The sequence below is a fragment of the Equus quagga genome, chromosome 2 (assembly GCF_021613505.1).
Source record: "Equus quagga isolate Etosha38 chromosome 2, UCLA_HA_Equagga_1.0, whole genome shotgun sequence".
Taxonomy (NCBI): Eukaryota; Metazoa; Chordata; class Mammalia; order Perissodactyla; family Equidae; genus Equus; species Equus quagga.
The window spans coordinates 149,482,876-149,501,595 of record NC_060268.1 but is presented as its reverse complement, the minus strand read 5'-3'; the positions used below and the strand labels follow the sequence as shown (position 1 = coordinate 149,501,595).

Sequence of the window (18,720 nt, the reverse complement as noted above, 5' to 3'; positions counted from 1 at the left end):
CAAAGGAGATCTTTAAATGTGCAGATTTCTGGCATCTACCTCTAGAGAGTCTAATTTAGCTGATCTGAACAGGAACCCCCCCAGTCTGTGTTTCACAGGAACTTCCAGGAGATCCTGGTGAAGGCAGATTTTGGAGCTCACTTTGAGAAGCACTGGAGTTGAGTGTGTTCTCTGGTTAACATTATCTTGCTCAGACTCAGACAGAGCTCTGGGCAATGTTTCCTACACTGTCTCACAGCCTCAATCAATCAAAGGCAGAAGCTGCCAGAATTGCCCTGCAAGCCTGTGTTTGCATCACTGTTTGGTTTTAGGCTCTTCCATGGTACCTTTGCTCTGGTCTATGTGGAACCATTCCAGAAGATTCCTAGAGCACATATAGTGCTATTTACCCAAGGATCGAGGTAGAGGCTAATGAATTGCTTATGGTTGAATGCAGACATTCGTTTATACACTTCTACCATGTCAGAAACCCAGCAAAGTTATTCTTCAACATTCCACCTAAATCAGCATGTTATCTCCAAAACGTTGTCATGCTTAGAAACTTACTCTCTCCTGTACTGCTTTGTACTTTTTAGCTTACATTGATGATATTATACTAGCCCTTTGTTCTGATTTTACAATGACCTTTGGACCCAGTTAATTAAATTCTGCCTTAACCAGTATCACCACTTAATAAGATTTTGTCATGAGAAGCAAAATTAATGTCATGGGCAGAGACTGGCATTCTAGGACTCTAGAAAAACAGGGTTGATGTGGGAAAATAGTAAATATTGACCCCCCCCAAAAAAGCATATAATATTCCAGAAGGGGTTCTTCATCGAGGAATGGAAGAGGATTAAATGGGATGGTGGCCCAATTATTGCTTGGGCAGAAAAGAGGACAGGAGTGGGAAGTGTTTGAATAACGAGGACTGCTGGCTGAGTGTGTCTTGTGGGGGAGTGTCGGTATTCCAGGCCAGGAGGAAGCCAGTGGTGACTGGGCAAGTGTCCCTCTTCCTCAGCCATTTCTAGGAGTTGCCTTCATTGGGAAGCTCTAACAGAACATTCCTCTGGTTAGATGGGGGTCCTGGAGGTGGGGAGGGCTTGGCCTGCAGATTTGGTGACATCTGAGTGACTGATAGCCCACTCTCTTCTGCTTGGTGGGGAGAAGAAGTGCTAGAGGAGGAGAGTATGGGACCCTAGAGGAAGGAGAGAGGCTGCTGCCCATTGGGGAAAGGCACAGTTGGGAATGCCAAAGGCAAACTGGACTGTGTCATAAGGTCTTCAGCACTTACCCAGCTCTTCAGCACTGGGTGGGCAAACAGAAGCCATGTAGGGAAGTGTCATTGTCACAAGTCACTGTACACAGGGGCAGTTTGCAGGAATATTGCCACTGAGTTTCTGGAAAGGAGCTAACCGTCCATCTTAGGCAATATGAAGACTTCCTTTATTAAGTTGCTGGAGTTGTGATGGAGAGCCATCCTAAGTGTTAATTGAAGCGTCAATTGTGACCAGGTGTGGGTCACATAGGGCATTACTGACATTCAGAAAAAAGACAGGTGAGTGTTGGTTGCAGTCAAAAGCTTGGGAGGATTTGATTGAGTGGCGTGGTAATTGTTGGGGAGGCAGGATGGCATTCATACAAAGGGATTATGAAGAGCTTGAACAGCCAGAGAGGGACAGGAAAGAGGAGCAGAAAAATGGAGCAGTAACTATAGCAGTCCAGGAAAGTTTTGTTTTTTTAAATTATGGGCCATCTTTCAGCATGTTTATGTCTTGATAGGAATGCTCCAGTAGAGGGGGGAGGTGGATGGGCGGATACAGAGGCAGAAATTGCAGAAGCAAAATCCTTGAGTAGCGAGAGGAGATGGGGCCCGTGCACACGTGGAAGGGCTGGCTTCAGGTCGGGAGCACAGACAGTTCAGCAGCCATAGCAAGAGGGAAGGTGTTTTCTTAATGAAATACGAAGTAAGGTCATTAGTTGACGTTGAGAAGGACAGAGAGGGTGTTGGAAGCTTTCAAGGTACAAAACAGGTGGAAGTTCAGAAAGGTAAAGTGATTTGACTTTAATCAGTGGTCACCTCAGACCAGGACCCAGGAAAACTTTGAAACAGATGCCTTGGAAATGTGGTGGGATGGCTGAGCAGTCCTACGACTCCACTTAAGGTTTGTGATCATGAAATTAAAGTAAGACTAGTCAGTAAGGTGTGTGTTCTGCTCAGCGGAGTCCAGCTGCCTGGGTGAAGGGCTGTGGTGAGTGGAGAGTCGAATGAACCAGGTGAGTACAATGAAGTGAGAGAAGGGAAGGGAGTGAGGGGCACATAGAGGGGCGGTCACAGTGTTAGATCACAGAATCTGACACAGATTAGGGGAAATGCAAGAACGTGAAGGAAGTCGGGGGTAGGGGAAGTGATGTGCTCAATAGATTGGGGCTGCCTGTATGGCTGCAGACTTATAGACTGGAGTAGTAGATGGAACAAACTGGAACGATACAAAAGATGACCGACCTCTATAGTGGGTTTTCTGTGTAGACAATTACTGTCTACACAGAACCTCAGAATGTGACCTTATTTGGAAATAGGGTCTTTGCAGATGTAATTAGTTAAGATGAGATCATACTGGATCAGGGCGGGCCCTGAATCCAATGACTTGGTGTCCTTGTGAGAAGAGGTGGGGACACACAGAGGAGAAGGCCACGTGACAACAGAGGCAGAGATTGGAGTGATGCAGCCACAAGCCAAGGAACACCAAGGATTGCCAGGAGTCCCAGCTAATAAGAGGCAAGGAAGGATTTTTCTCTGGAAGTTTCTGAGGGAGCATGGCCCTACCAACACCTTGATTTTGGACTTCTAGGGTTTGGAACTGTCAGAGAATAAATTTCTATTGTGTTAAGTCACCCAATTTGTAGTGCTTTTTTTACAACCGCCCTCAGAAGCAAATATAACCTGCAACTTACTATTTAGTCAGCAGTTCCCAGTTTCGTGTTGCTCTCTGTGGTCATGAAAGAGTCATCGTTTCAGATCCACTTGGCTGTGGTTCAGTTCACGGCTGGCTCTCATTAACGGGGCATGCCAGTACAACCGCTGGCATTTGGGTGGTGAAACAGCCTGTGCAGAAGGGTGTGTTTGGCAGGGCCTTATGGGCCCCCCTCGTTCTTTGTGGAACACTTAGGGTAGCATTGTTTAATCCTGTGCAGCTTCCTGGCACATAAAGGGGCGACTTCCTGCTCAAATATCCTTCTGCTGCTATGCAGAGATGCTGGCAGTAGCCATGACTTAGGCTGGTTTCCTGTGATCCATCCCTTCAGCCTAAAGGCTGGATAACAAAAGGTGTTTCCAGAAGAAGCTGGCTCTTCACTGCTCTGTGGTCTGTGTCTGGAGCATCCATGAAGAGTTTAATGGGGGGCTTGTTCAGAGGCCACTGCTGCAAAGGGGTCTGCTTTACCCCTCCTTCCTCTCCCACTTGCTGCCGTCAGCAACCACCAACCCCAGATGGAACGATCCACAGCAGGGAGGAAATCCCACTGGGGCCCAGGATGCCCAAAGGAAGTTAGTGTCAGTTGCTGGAGGAGCCTCAGAGCCGTGCAGCGCAGCCACTGCTCGAGCTGGAACAGGTTTGCAGGAGGGGAACCTGGCCCTCTGAGCCTCCCTGAGGCTGGTGCTTGGTTGGGAGAAGCGGCCCTTTAGCTCTCTGGGTGCTCTTTCCCGAGAGCTGTGCAGGAGCTTTGCCAAACTGCCGAAGAACTTGGACAGCCCAAGCAGGGGTCAGGATGCCCTCGTTCATTGACTCATTCCACCTTTGTCAAGCCCCTGCTGTGCACTAGGATTTGTGTAAGGCACGGGGCAGCTAGAAAGAGGGAAAAGACAAGCCCCCTCCTTCTGAAGAGGGTCTGGTAGTGGGGAGGCCTGCAGATCCACAACAGATGCACGGCTCTGTGGGGAGGACCAGATGGAACAGTGTGTGGTGAAGGTGAGAAAGTGTGACTCACTCCATCTGGGAGCAGGATGGAGGGCCTGTCCCAAGACTGGATATTTCATCTGGAACTCGAGGGAATTGAGAGGCTCACATGGTAGACAGTGGAAAGAAGGACAATCCAAGATCCAGGTCCCCCAAGATGGGTAGCAGGCAAGCTGTTCTTTTGAAGCCTCATCAAGAATAGAGAAGAGACCCAGATTATCCTGCGGAGGGCGGAGGTAGCTGTTCCTTACCTTTGGCCTCTATGGGGCTTCCCAGTTTCCTGACAAAGATGTTGAGGACCCAGGAGGACAGCATCCCCTTTACCTGTGGCCTGGTTTTAGATCCAGTCTTTCTTTTTTTAAAGATTGGCACCCGAGCTAACGTCTTTTGCCAATCTTCTTTTCTTCTTCTTCTCCCCAAAGCCCCCCAGTACATAGTTGTAGATTATAGCTGTGAGTGCCTCTGGTTGTGTTATGTGGGATGCCACCTCAGCATGGCTTGATGAGTGGTGCCATGTCCGCACCCAGGATCCGAACCCGTGAAACCCTGGGCTGCTGGAGCAGAGCGTGCGCACTTAACCATTCGGCCACAGGGCCAGCCCCTAGACCCAGTCTTAACCCACTGAGTTAGGGCGAAGACTTGATCCTGGTTTCAGCTGAGCTCCTCATAACCTGACAAATTGCTTTAGCTTTCTGGACCTCAGTTTTTCTCTCTGTAAAATGGGATGGGAGGCAGGTTGGATCGAGGATCTCTCAGGTTTCTTCTAATCTAACCTTCTGTGAGTCTGCGACTCCTTGAAAGTCTGTGAAGTGTGGATCCAGAGAGTGTTGGGTGAAAGGAGCAGAGGGCTGAGGAACAGTGGGAAGTCCTACATGGTGAGGAGACAAAAAGGGGGGCCCATGGAAGAACCTGAAAGGGTTTAGTCAGAGCACCAGGAGGAGAGTTGCATGATTCGAAGAAGCAGGTGTGGGCCCCAGGGTTCAATGCTGTGGTAGATTGAACATGACGATTCAGAAAAGGGCCCTGAGCTTAGCAAGAAGAGGTCGTGGTTGACCTTTGCCGAACAGAAGCCAGGCTTAGATTGGCTGAGCATGAATGGAGGGGTGGTGAGGAGGAGGGCTCACCCCAGGCTAAACCCTGAAGCAGTACAGTGGGGAGACCTTTGAATTCCTGGTGGTTGCCCCTTCCTCACGCTGTGACCCCATCTCTATGCCATCCACTGATTTCTCCAGCCCCCGCCCCCAGCCCATTACTGCTCTCTAGGAAGTGTTCTAGTGTTCTGTGCTCCAACCAAAACCGATTTCTCAACAAAACTAGAAAAAAAAAAGAAGATTAATTTATTGGGTGCTGCTCTAGGCCAGGCACTATGTTAAAGGCTTTGCATATAGATTAATTTTATCTTTAAAATAGCCCTGTGGTAAATACTATTATTTCCCCCCTTTTTACAAATGAGGAAACTGAAGTAGAACTTAAGAAACATAGACGCACATAGTTCGAAACTGAGATTTGAATCCAGGCAGTATACTCCAGATCCCAAGCTTTAAGAGCTGTACTACACAGCAGTCTGAGCAAACTAATTCATACTACAATGTGAGTGACTGACAGATGGTTCCATATGGAAAGTAAGTCTCTTATGTGATTTTGCATTGTAAAGGAGGAGTTTCAGAATCCAAAGGTAGGGAGTGCGAATGCTAATATTTTTTGGACAAGGTGGTTAGTCTTCTAGTCTCTCTTAAATTATGTTGTACAGATTACCGGGAGTTCAAACTTTTTGTCTATTAAGAAAAGAAAAGCTCAAGTTTCTGAGTTTCAGAGAGTTTGTGAATAAAAGAAAGGGGGAGACATAGTAGGCAGAGATTTTTGTTTTTTAAGAGAGAAAGATTTGTGGATATTTGAGGGCAGAGGGAAGGCCCTGGTGGGGAAGGAGCCACTGGAGGAACTTCAGAGAAAGAGAGGGGACATTTGGGGGCATCCCCAAAGAATCAGATGGAACTTGGATCTCAGGAATGGGGAGGGGGTTCACTCTGCTAAGCAGGAAACACTTTTCCCCCCTGAGTGTGAAGGGAAGCTAGAGGGAGAGATGAGGGGACATATGTGTGTGGAAGTGACAAACCAGGAGGACAAAGGGAGAGCATGATGACCACCTCCGTCTGCTTGGCAAGAAAACTGGAGATGAGTTTCTCACCTGCCATGAGGGTGGAGAGGGCATTTGTGAATTAGGAGATTCAGAAAGGAGAGGGTACAAAACCTCAGAAGTAAGTCTTTAGAGAAAAGACCTGCCATGCGAAGAGTGGCGTTGACCTCTCCCCTGCAAGGCTCCCATTTCCCACAGCAAATCATCCTTCCTCCATCTTGATTGCAGAAAAGCCCCTTGTCCTCAGGCTGGGGTCCGAGATCAGAACGGGGTTATTTCTGCCTGGGTCTGACTGCACCATCTCCTCTCGCTCTCCCTGTAGTCTCTGGCATTCTCCTTGACACTTTCAAGACAGTCTGATGCACCATGAACATATTTTCCTGAAAAATCTTTGAGTCACAACAAGCCCCAAGTCGGTGTCACCAAGAAGCATCTCGTTCACCTCCCGCCTCAGGAACACTGAAAGCTCTCCATGTCCAGGAAACCAGGGTGCAGCCATTTACAGAGGGAGGGCCATCTCTGACGGGAATCCTTTTTGGTGTTTTAGGAGAAGAGGAGGAAGATGGAGGTGGTGAAGACGTGTTGGACGGCGCGGTCAGGGGCGCTGGGCCCAGGGGGCCAGGTGGGACAGCGTCCGAAGCTCAGCTTGCCCGGAGGCTCACGAAAGGAAAGGGCCGGCGGATACTGTCCAACAAGCCACAGGACTTCCAGGTAGGAATGGCCTTGGCGCCCCCCATCCTGGTTTTACCACTGTATCGTCCAGCTTCTGGCAATTGTGGTGACGTCAGGAAGGACCTATTTCTGCGGGCAGTGGCTCGACTAGTGAAAGAGGATGTCAGGCGTAAACCCAATAAGAAGAGCTGTCCATCTTCTGCATGCAGAAGAAGATGTAGTCAAGCTAGATGAGGGTCTTCAGAGAAATAAAACCATATCCTTCCTTCTCTTTGGTGGCAGGAAAGAGCTAGTCGAAGAACAGAAGCACAGACATTGGGTTTTCAGCTTTGGAGTGAGTTAGTGCATCCCAGGGCTGGACCAGGTAGGAGGCTTGGGCCTCAGCCCTGCCCCTTCCTGGGCCAGTCTGGACTATCTCAACCCCACCGCTGCTCTTGGTTTCTGCACCCCAAGCCCAGTTTCCACCTCGGGAATGCGCACAGGAGCTGCTCCCGGTCTGCTAGCACCAGTCGGTCGCAGAGCTGCCCGGGCCTGGTGTTAGCGGTCCTCACAGGTGGACGAGCTGAGGCCACGCCCGAGGGTTCTCTCACGCCGTGCGCTGTGAGAGGATCAGTCACAACACCCCTTCTGTGCTTGCAGATCCGTGTTCGGGTGATCGAGGGCCGGCAGCTAAGCGGCAACAACATAAAGCCTGTGGTCAAAGTCCACGTCTGTGGCCAGACACATCGAACACGAATCAAGAGGGGCAACAATCCATTTTTTGATGAGGTAAACGGGCAGAAGGCATGTTCCTGTTCAGTGAGTCTGTTCTATTTATATGCACCTGCCTGCCTTCCACCCACCTCTCCCATGTCCCCTGTGGGAGGGGAGCACAGGTGCAAACCTAACTGGTAAACACAAGCCAAAGTTCCAGCATTAAACGTACTAAGCTAAGAACCTCTGGGTCTTGAAATTACCTGGTCTCCTTTGTCACTGGTTCTCAGAGCTGCTGGTGTCTTTCTGGGGTTGTTGCAACAACTTCCGGACAGAGCCCTTCCTAATGGATCTTTGCATCCCTTATGATGGAGTGCATGAAGTCACCTGCGTCTGTTTTTGCTCTTTCTAATTAGCAGGGTGTCTCTGAGGGATGACTGTGTGACGAAGTAACCCAAATTTTTAAAGGTGTCAAAACATAAAAAATATGTAAGAAAGCCATTACACATGAGCAAAAAGCGTTTTTTCCCCCCATACTGAGAAAGAATACAGCCTGGTTCTGTTGACCTCTGGTTCTGTTGACCTCTTCTGTAACACTCCTCAAAAATACCTAATCCCTTGCCGGTCATCTCAAATGCCACGACACTCCACCATGAGGGCTGTGAAGAGGAATGGTGAGGTTGGGGAATTTTTGGAGTGCAGCCTTCCTCTGCTGAGGAGACACATTTCTGAGATTCCGTGGGCCTGCGTCTCATGCTCTGTTCTGAGCCCAGGCCTTTCTGCCACAGTTTCCTAGCACAGCTCCTCTTAATTCCCTCAGCTTCTACTCCCAGCCCGGCTCTGATTTTTGTCCTTTTTTCCTATCTTTACTTGCTGAAGAAACCGGTTTCTTCTGTCTGGTGTTCCTCTTTCTTCCCTTTTGTTCAAGCTGGCCCCCCGCTTCGCAGAAGGCCCCGTTTTCTTCTCACCTTTAATTTCTCCTCTTCAGATGACTTGCGGACCACAGCTTGCAGCTGAGTACTGTCAAAGCTCAGCGGAGGCGGGTAGATGCTCACTGAGAGGGGGCGCTTGAAGCGGACTTCGGAAGGGCTGGAGAGACTCGCTGGGAGGGCGAGGCTGGACTGTAGGGAGGAGAGACACTGGCTGGCTTGATGCCCAAGGCGCAATGCATTTATAACACAGAATACATGTTTATTCAGCTACATTCTGAGGAGCCCAGCAAGAACCTCTGCCTCAGAATTTTCCCGTTTTAATGAACTTTTTTGAGAATAGATCTCTTGGCAAAGGGAAGCATCAAATAACTGAGCCTCTAAACAGACCAACTCATAACTCAATAAAAGGATTTTACTAAAAAAATCCCTAGTTTACACTTCACTGTTTGTAGACGATATGATCTTATATAGAGAAAGCCCTAAAGAATCCATTGGAAAACTATTAGAAATAATTAACAACTACAGTAAAGTGGCGGGGTGCAAAATCGACTTACAAAAATCAGTTGCATTTCTGCACTCTAATAATGAATTTACAGAAAGAGAACTCGGGAATACAATTCGATTTACAATCATAACAAAAAAAGGAATAAAGTACCTAGAAATAAATTTAACCAAGGAGGCAAAGGACTTATACAGTGAAAACTATAGGACATTATTGAAAGAAATAGATAATGACATAAAGAGATGGAAAGAGATTCCATGCACATGGATTGGAAGAATAAACATAGTTAAAATGTCCATATTACCCAAAGCAATCTACAGATTCAATGCAATCCCAATCCCAATCCCAATGACATTCTTCACTGAAATAGAGCAAAGAATCCTAAAATTCATATAGGGCAACCAAAGACCCCGAATAGCTAAAGCAATCCTGAGAAAAAAGAACAAAGCTGGAGGCATCACAATCCCTGACTTCAAAATATACTACAAAGCTATAGTGATCAAAACAGCATGGTATTGGTACAAAAACAGACACACAGATCAGTGGAACAGAACTGAAAGCCCAGAAATAAAACCACACATATATGCACAGCTAATCTTCGACAAAGCTGCCAAGAACATACAATGGAGAAAAGACAGTCTCTTCAATAAATGGTGTTGGGAAAACTGGACAGCCACATGCAAAAGAATGAAGGTAGACCATTATTTCGTGCCATATACAAAAATAAAATAAAAATGGATCAAAGACTTGAAGATAAGTCCCGAAACCATAAAACTCCTGGAAGATAATATGGGTAGTACACTCTTTGACAGTGAACTTAAAAGAATCTTTTCGAATACCACATCTTCTCAGACAAGGGAAACAAAAGAAAAAATAAACAAGTGGGAGTTCCTCAGACTAAAGAGCTTCTGCAAGGCAAAAGAAACCAGAATCAAAACAAAGAGACAACCCACCAACTGGGAGAAAATTTTTGCAAATCATATATCCGATAAGGGGTTAACTCCATAATATATAAGGAACTCACACAACTGAGCAACAAAAAAACAAACAGCCCAATCAAAAAATGGGCAGAGGATATGAACAGATATTTTTCCAAAGAAAATATACAGATGGCCAATAAACACATGAAAAGATGTTCAACATGACTAATCATCAGGGAAATGCAAATCAAAACTACACTAAGATACCACCTTACGCCTGTTAAAATGGCTATAATCACTAAGACTAAAAATAACAACTGTTAGAGAGGTTGTGGAGAGAAGGGAACCCTCATATACTGCTGGTGGGAATGCAAACTGGTGCAGCCACTATGGAAAACAGTATGGAGATTCCTCAAAAAACTAAAAATAGAACTACCATATGACCCAGTTCTCCCACTACTGGGTATATATACACACAATTTGAAATCAACAATCCAATATAACATATGCACCCCTATGTTCATTGCAGCACTATTCACAATAGCCAAGATGTGGAAGCAACACAAGTGTCCATCGACCGATGATTGCATAAAGAAGATGTGGTATATACATACAATGGAATACTACTCAGCCAGAAAAAGACAAATTCATCCCATTTGCAACAACATTGAAAGGCCTGGAGGGGATTATGTTTGGCAAAATAAGCCAGACTGAGAAATACAAACATCAGATGATTTCACTCACATGTGGAATATAAACAAGCACATGGACAAAGAAAACAGTTCAGTGGTTACCAGGGAAGGGGATGGGTAGTGGGCACAGAGGGTGAAAGGGAGCACCTATGTGGCGACATACAAGAAATAATGTACAACTGAAATTTCACAATGATGTAAACTATTATGAACTCAAATTAAAAAAAAATTTAATTAAAAGCAATCCACAAGTAAATTCATTAAAGAAAATTACTGTCAGAAAAAAATCCTTGGTTTACATGTGTTTTTTTTTTGAGGAGGAGGAGCTAATTGCCGCCAATCCTCCTTTTTTTGCTGAGGAAGACTGCCCCTGAGCTAACATCCGTGCCCATCTTCCTCTACTTTATATGTGGGACGGCTACCACAGCATGTCTTGCCAAGCGGTGCCATGTCCGCACCTGGGATCCAAACCTGCGAACACCAGGCGTCCAAGGAGAACATGCGCGCTTAACTGCTGCGCCACCGGGCTGGCCCCCTATGTGTGTCTTCTTAACCAAGTGATTAAACTTAGTATCACCAGCCATGGGACAAACGGACTTATGTGTCCTGATGTGATCAACATCACCCCTGTCATTTCTTGTCAAAGGGTCAGCTTGACTCTAACAGTGAGAAAACATACCAATCCAGATTGTGGGATATCCTGCAAAACGACAGGTCTTGATGGAAAAAAACAAAAGTCGTCAGAAGTACTGTTCTAGATAAAAGGAGACTAAAGAGACACAGCAACCAAATGCAATGTATGATCCTTGAGTGGATCCTAGATAAAAAAAAAAAAACAACAAAAAGACCTTTTTTCTGGGCAATTGTAGAAATTTGAAAATTGACTATACTTTAGATGCTAAATTTCTTGGATGTGATCATAGTATTGTGATTACATTGGAAGATGTCCTTGGTCTTAGGAGATGCACGTGAATCTATTTTTAAGGAGTGAATTGTTATGATATCTAGAACTTTCTTTCAAATAGTTCAGTTAATAAAAGAGAGAGAGAGAGAAAGCCATTGTCCTCAAGTAGGAACAATTGGTGAACATAAGTGAAAGATGGTGTTTATTTTACCATTCTTTCAATTTTCCTGTAAATTTAAAATATTTCTAAGTAATAAGTAGGAGAAAAAAGTCTCAGTTTAAATAAATGATTAATCTTTCTCTCTTAGGATAAAAGTTTATTGGTGCATGAAACTTTGGTTTTATAGTACAACGTCCGTATAGCCCAAGAATCAGCCTTAAACTTAGCTGTTACAATGAGTTGAAATGTGGTCAGTATTAACTCTACTGAGGCGCTCACGTTACCTAATGGGCAAACTTGGCTTTGAAGGTGTTTTGTTAGAAAGAATAAAATTAGAGTCGCTCAACACAAATGATACATCTAAAAATGGTAGAGAATTAAACTCAGCTTTCCAGATCATGCAAGCCTTAAGCACATAAAATAAAGTTAGGTCTTTCCTTCAGTTAGTTAGTAGATATCTGGTCCCAAATGAACCATTTAATTTAGTTAAATAAACACTATAGTTGTTACTTACCCCTTTTTCCTTTTTCCAACAGTCAGAGGTGAGTCTCCCACAAAGCTCGTGAAGCTCAAGCTTCGGGGTCTTTTCCAAGGCCCTGCAGTGTATTCACAGGGTCAAATCTAATTTTGGGTTTGTGTTTTGCATTTTTTTAGGATGGCCCCCAAATTATAGCATCAGATCCCACTAAGCCTGAGTCCACCCCTGCTAACATTCAAACATTTTTCTCTTTTGTTTTGACAGTTATTTTTCTACAATCTCCACATAACCCCTTCTGAATTGATGGACGAGATCATCAGCATTCGGGTAAGGGGGCCCAGAGTGGAAGGTCATGCTTGCTCACTGCTGGATAAAGCCGATAATCTTTTCTCCGCTCTTCTTTCTTCCAGGTTTATAATTCCCATTCTTTGCGGGCAGATTGTCTGATGGGGGAGTTTAAGGTGGGTGTCAACAGTCAGTCTCATTCAACTTACATCAAAGATGGACCCTTTCACAGCGAGGAATCAGGGTCCTGGCCAGGTCTCAGGATGCCCATCTTGGTGACATCTTAAGGTTTTGTATAAGGGATTGATGCCATGAGCCTTGCTAAGGGCTGGAACATGAGGAGGATGTGAGTGCCGCAGGGGCCAGAAACCAGCTGAGTGGCCTCTGGCCTGGATCTAGTCAACCAAAGTACAACACTCAGCAGTACCTTAAAGCAAGATGCCACGAAGCTGCCACTTCAGGGCCCTTCCTAGCGTTCCAGCCATGGATGGAAAGCAGTGCACTGCTACAAAGGGAGGGGTGCTTGACCATGGCAAGAAGCCCATCACCCCGCTCTACTATCCAGTGGCCCCAGAGCTCCATCTACAAAGCTACTTACTATAAATCTGGAGGTTGAAAGGCGAGCCGAACCTGGGGAAAGGATCGGGGTGCTTTTCCGAGTAACTCACATTGGAATTAAGACCAAATACCTGGTTGGCACATCTCCAGCAATTCTATATGGAATAGGCTGCCTCTCCAAGGAAGGAGCTCCCAGTTGTTAGGAGTCCTAGAGGCTGATCTGGGTCAGGCAGACCTGTGTTCATACCCTATCTGCCATCTACTAGCCACACGTCAACCTCTCTGATCCTTAATTTCTTCCTCTGTAAGGTGGAGTCGTTGTGCAAACTAAATGAGATAGAATATATAAAGCATCCAGTGTAACACCTGGCATATTGAAATGCCCAATCAATGAGGTTATTAATATTAGCATTAGTATTAGTTGGAGAAGGAGTATTGGATAGGAAGGTAAGTCAAGTGACTTCCTGTAGGGTGACCAGAAGTCCAGGTTTGCCTAGGACGAAGAGGTTTCTGTGAGACTTTCTGTGCTATTGGGAAAGTCCCAAGCAAACAGGGACACATTGGTCACCCTGATTCCCTGCTCCCTCCCAACTCTAAGACTAGCTCATTCATTCAAAATGATTCACTGAGGGTCTTCTATGTGCCTCACATCAGGCAAGGTATTGGGAGTATAGAGAGGGTAAGATGGAAATGTTGAGTCTCGAAGAAATTTAAGTCTAGTCAAGAGCATTATATTTAAATAAAATAATGATGGTTTCTTTGATGTAAGAAACTGATTTTAAAATCTATTTAAACTCCTTTTATTGTTTTCCCCTCAGATTGATGTTGGATTCGTTTATGATGAACCTGGTAAGTAATGTTCTCCCCATGAACTGGAAGATTCTGGGAATAAAGAAAATTTAGGGGATCAAGGAATCAAAAAAAGGGGGCCAGCCTAGTAGTGAAGTGGTTAAGTTTGCGTGCTCCACTTTGGCGACCCAGGGTTCACCAGTTCAGATCCCGGGCGCAGACCTGCACACCGTACATCAAGCCATGCTGTGGCAGCATACCACGTACAAAGTAGAGGAACGTTGGCACAGATGTTAGCTCAGCGACAATCTTCCTCAAGCCAAAAACAAAGGAAGATTAGCAACAGATGTTAGCTCAAGGCCAATCTTCCTCACAAGAAAAAAAAAGAGAGAAGTAAAAAAAATTATTTTTCTTGATTGAGAAGGGGGAAGGATACTCGGTGGAAATGAATAATAGCTTAGTATGGGTGTCTTTTTTAAATCTGGCTAATGGCACTTATCCTGACATTCACAAATAGGTAATTTCTTTGCTTTGTGAGGATAATTTAATCTCATCAAAATCAAATTATAAAACCAGTTAGTAAAGCTTAGAGAATCTTGCTTGAATCACACCGGGGCAGGATGGGGAAGGGTGTCAGTGCAAAGCGGAGACATTAATATAGAGACCCATCTGGGGAATTTGGGGTGTCATGATGACACTTTGGAGGGAATGTTTATCTCACAGCACATGGAACCACATACCAGTCAGTTTCTCTTCAGAGTGCCCCTGTCCTTTCACTCCTTTTTTATTTTAGGTCACGCTGTCATGAGAAAATGGCTTCTTCTCAATGACCCCGAAGATGCCAGCTCAGGTGCTAAAGGTTACATGAAAGTCAGCATGTTGGTCCTCGGAACCGGAGACGAGCCTCCCGTAAGCCCCTACATTCTCTCCCGTTTATGAGTTTTCATTAAAAAAGAGGACCAAGAGTTAAGCAAGTGGGTACCACTTGTTGTGAAAGGGAACACAGTTTCCAATCAATATGATTGGAATCAACATGAACCCTCCAGTTCCACCTGGTTTTCAGAAGCTGTTCTTTTCTTTGTGACAGAATTATGATTCTAGCTCCCTTAGACTCCTTCCTGATGTCTGTGAGTGGGTTTGTCATTCAATAAATCTATGTGTGTTTTTAAGACTTCTTTGCATCATCTTATCTACAGAGCCTGGCTCACTTGCAGGATCAGGCATCGCTCCCTAAAGGAGCAGTTGTCATCCTAGGAAAATGGGCAGCAAAGCTGGGAATAGTAAGTGGTCAGAGAGAAATTGGAAGAGCTTCAGGAACTCTGTTTACTAGGTAGTGCACATAAAACTACAAAAGGACACGTTATTTTCTTGTGGTGTATTGATTGAAGAAACACGTGGGCATTGATTCTGTAGAGGAGCTTTGCTGAATTGGTGCCTGAACTCTTAAGCCTGAATCCCAGGAAATCCTAATGGAAATGGTTCCAGTCAGTTTCATTTTAGAAGCATCAGTTTGGCTTCTCACAAAAGCTGCTTTTCTGTGTGTGTAATTTGCTATCATGTGTCCCCACCAGCCTGAGGAACAAAATCACGATAATGACAGTGATGACGTGGAGAGTAATTTGTTGCTCCCTGCTGGCATCGCCCTCCGGTGGGTGACCTTCTTGCTGAAAATCTACCGAGCGGAGGATATCCCCCAGAGTACGTATTGATATAATCCTGCCCCGGGATTATCAGTTATCTGCATGATTAGATGTGTTAAAATCATTCTCCATATAGGGCTTGAACTTATTTTCGTTCATTCTGGCCCCTTTGAAAGCTACCTGAGCTGGTGCATGGGGTAGCCATTTGGTCACTGATCCGTGTTTGTTGTTGAGCCTTTGGCCCATTCTGCTCCATCCCTTCTTTCTTCAGTGTTCCATATTTTCTCCTTGTTCTAGAGAATACTAGAGAGAGGTCAACAGTCAGCACTTCCAGTTCCTTTCATCCCAAATGAAAATGTGAATTTTATTATCAAATAAATGTATTTGCTATTGGGTTATTAAAAATGGCTGAGCCAAAGGTGATTAAGTGCCGATAACTACAAGTCTGTCACTATTATATTATGAGATGTGCGTATTAAGAGACTGGATGCGTTTAAGAGAATCACAGTGATTCTGCTCACAGAGACTAGTCCAGTTAGTCCTCTGTCGTTGCTGGGGACCCAGCATTCTATCTGCCTGGCCTGGTCTGTCTGCCTCCTGCTGGGCCCTGGGACATAGACCCCTCTCCAAGCCCCCAGGAGACAGTACCCAAATCTCTTCAGGGTTTGCTACATTTCCTGAGAACCACCTCCCCTTTTTAAAGACCCTGTAATGCCTCCGCATACCATCTTTCCCTGAGAAATATCATAAGTGAAGTAAATAAATCAAACCTGACATTATGCTTCCTACAATGACCTACTTAACTGATTTCCATTCGTTTTTGACTTTGTAAAACAAAGAGATCTGCCGTTTATAGTTGACTAGATGTGTTACCATGATTATGCCAAATTTCCTTGAATTTCTCTGGAAAAGTCAGACTAGGCCTGTATCACTTTCATCTAAAGCACCTTTTCCAAATTGAAAGCAGGCCTGAGTTTGAGAATTCTCTCTTACCCTATCTGGATGGACTTTCTTTATTCTGCTGTTTTCCTCAATAAATGATTGATTCTCAACATAATAATTTATCAGTTTCTTTTTTCAAGGTGCTCCTGTTGATTTTAAAACTTTGTGGGGAGAAAACATTTTCTCTCTCTCAACTAGGAAAAAAAAGGATTTCTGCAGTACCGTGCTCTTGGGGCTTGCCACTTTGGAGAACAATTCTTGTTGCAACTGTGTTCCTGTATAGGAGAACGTTTTTAATTTTGCTGAGTGATTTCTATTCTTGTAAGAAAATCAAATTTAATTTCTGCTGTGCACCATGTTACTTTCCAGTGGATGATGCCTTCTCACAGACGGTAAAGGAAATATTTGGAGGCAGTGCAGATAAGAAAAACCTAGTGGATCCTTTTGTGGAAGTTTCCTTTGCTGGAAAAAAGGTTTGTACGTGATCTAACTGCAAATGCCTCTAGAAATAAATATTTAAACCACCGTGTTTTCCTTGGAGTGAATTCCTGCTTATTCTTTGTTCAAGTAGCCCCCTGATGAGCTGGGCACTCTGCAGGAACACAGATTATCTGAGTCTGAACATGCCAGGTTTCTCCACAGGTGTATTTTGGAGTGGAAAGTATGAAGGACTCCAATTAGAAAATTCAGCCTCTTGAAAGATTAGAAAAGTAAAAGCTACCAGTGAATTATTTGGATTATTTCGCAGGTCCAAGCATTATCTTAATCTTAGGCAAGCTTCCTTTGTTGTTAGTGCTGTTGAGTCGATCCTGACTCCTAGCGACCCTGTGTACAGCAGAGCAGAACCCTACCCGGTCTTTCTGCACCATGCTCTCATCTTCTGGCGCTACATCAGACAATGCTCTGTGGCTGTTCACAGTGTTTTCATGGCCAATTTTCTCAGAAGTGTGTAGCCAGGTTCTTCTTCCTGGTCTTTCTTAGTCTGGAAGCTCTGCTGAAGCCTGTCCACCATCAGTGACCCTGCTGGTATTTTAATAACTGGTGGCATAGCTTTCAGCATCATAGCAACTTGAAGCCACCACAGTATGACAACCGACAGACAGGTGGTGTGGTTCCCTGATCAGGAAACGAACTCTGGGCTGTGGTGGTGAGTGTAGAGAATCTTAACCACCAGACCACCGGGGCTGGCTGGGCAAGCTCCCTAGGCAGCAACAGTAATCCCTGGTACATGCCGTGGAGTACAGGCCCCCGATGCCCAGCTGACCACTCCTGTCATGTTTCTTATCTCCTGTGCCCAAGCTGCTGAAACTGGAGAGTTAGGCAGGGGAGCCCCATCACAGTCCTCTGGGAAAAGCTGGGGGACTCCTTGTGTAGGAACTTCTGCAACCACCACTTTTACCCCCATAGATTGGAGAGTGGGGTTCCATAGCAGAATAACAACGTACCATGGACAGTTGTAGGCATGAGGAACTGCTATCTTCTATGTGGTTGGACAATTTATTCAGGAAAGTGAGATTTGGCAAACAACACAGGCATGGACTGGATGTTGTTTCCTAGAAGGGTCAATGGGGATTGGTGGAAAAGCCTCAGTTCTGGAGCAAGATGAGGCCTGATTCAAATTCAGATTTCACCCACTTCCATAGGCACATAAGGTAAATTCCTTAACCTCTGAGTCTCAATTTCCTTAACTATGAATGGGGATAATGATAATCCCATAGGATTGTTGAAAGGGTTAATTAACTCGAGAAGTAATTGTTGTGAGCCCACTGAGGCTCAGATGCTGTCCATGTGCTGGGGATGTGGAGGTGAGCGAGGCAGTCAGTGCTCTCATGGAGCTTACTTTGTGATAGAAGACGACAGTAAACAAGCGAAGGAGTAATGGAATCATTCCAGACAGTGTCAAGTACTACACAGAAAATAAAGCAGAGGACAAGAAGTGATTGAGGTGGGGGGGTGGAGGGATATTTAGTTAGGCTATCATGTGGGACACCTTTGGGGAAGTGACATTTGGGCAGAGGCCTGGATGATGCAGGGATCTGGGGGAGAGGGGGCAGGGCTTCCAGGCAGAGGGAAGAGTGGATGTAAAGGCTTCAAGGAGGAGATGCACTTGCAGTGAAGGAATGCCTGTGAGGCTGGAGTGGAGCGAGCAAGGGGGAAAACTAAGATAAGATCAGAGAGATGGGGGCAGGTAGGGCTTTATCAGGCAGAGTTGGGATCTGGACCTTATTCTGAGTGTACTTGGGGAGCTCGCTGAGGGTGCTGCACAGGGGAGTGACATGAAAGTAAGGGGGCAGGCGAGGAAGGGAGAATCCAGATAAAGGCCAACAGCAGGCACCTGGGGGAGATCAGGATCTACATGAAGATGGCATGTCAGGATTTACTAATGAATTGGATGAGGCATATGAGGGGGAGAGAGATGTTATGGCTGACTGTTCTAAGTCCGAGAAACCTGGTGAACGATGATGGAAAGACTGGAACAGGAGC

At 45.3% G+C, this 18,720-nt stretch overlaps 1 protein-coding gene across 3 annotated transcripts in view; it reads left to right on the top strand.

Annotated features, from left to right (window-relative positions):
• Nucleotides 1-18,720, top strand: part of MYOF (myoferlin) — a 152,592-nt gene that overhangs the window by 47,824 nt on the left and 86,048 nt on the right. For all 3 annotated transcript variants that reach the window (XM_046654930.1, XM_046654929.1, XM_046654931.1), the window contains 8 exons: nt 6,617-6,780; nt 7,381-7,509; nt 12,287-12,349; nt 12,433-12,483; nt 13,684-13,714; nt 14,448-14,563; nt 15,226-15,352; nt 16,606-16,709. In XM_046654930.1, coding sequence (XP_046510886.1) covers nt 6,617-6,780; nt 7,381-7,509; nt 12,287-12,349; nt 12,433-12,483; nt 13,684-13,714; nt 14,448-14,563; nt 15,226-15,352; nt 16,606-16,709 — 785 coding nt within the window. The remainder of the gene's footprint in view (nt 1-6,616; nt 6,781-7,380; nt 7,510-12,286; nt 12,350-12,432; nt 12,484-13,683; nt 13,715-14,447; nt 14,564-15,225; nt 15,353-16,605; nt 16,710-18,720) is intronic.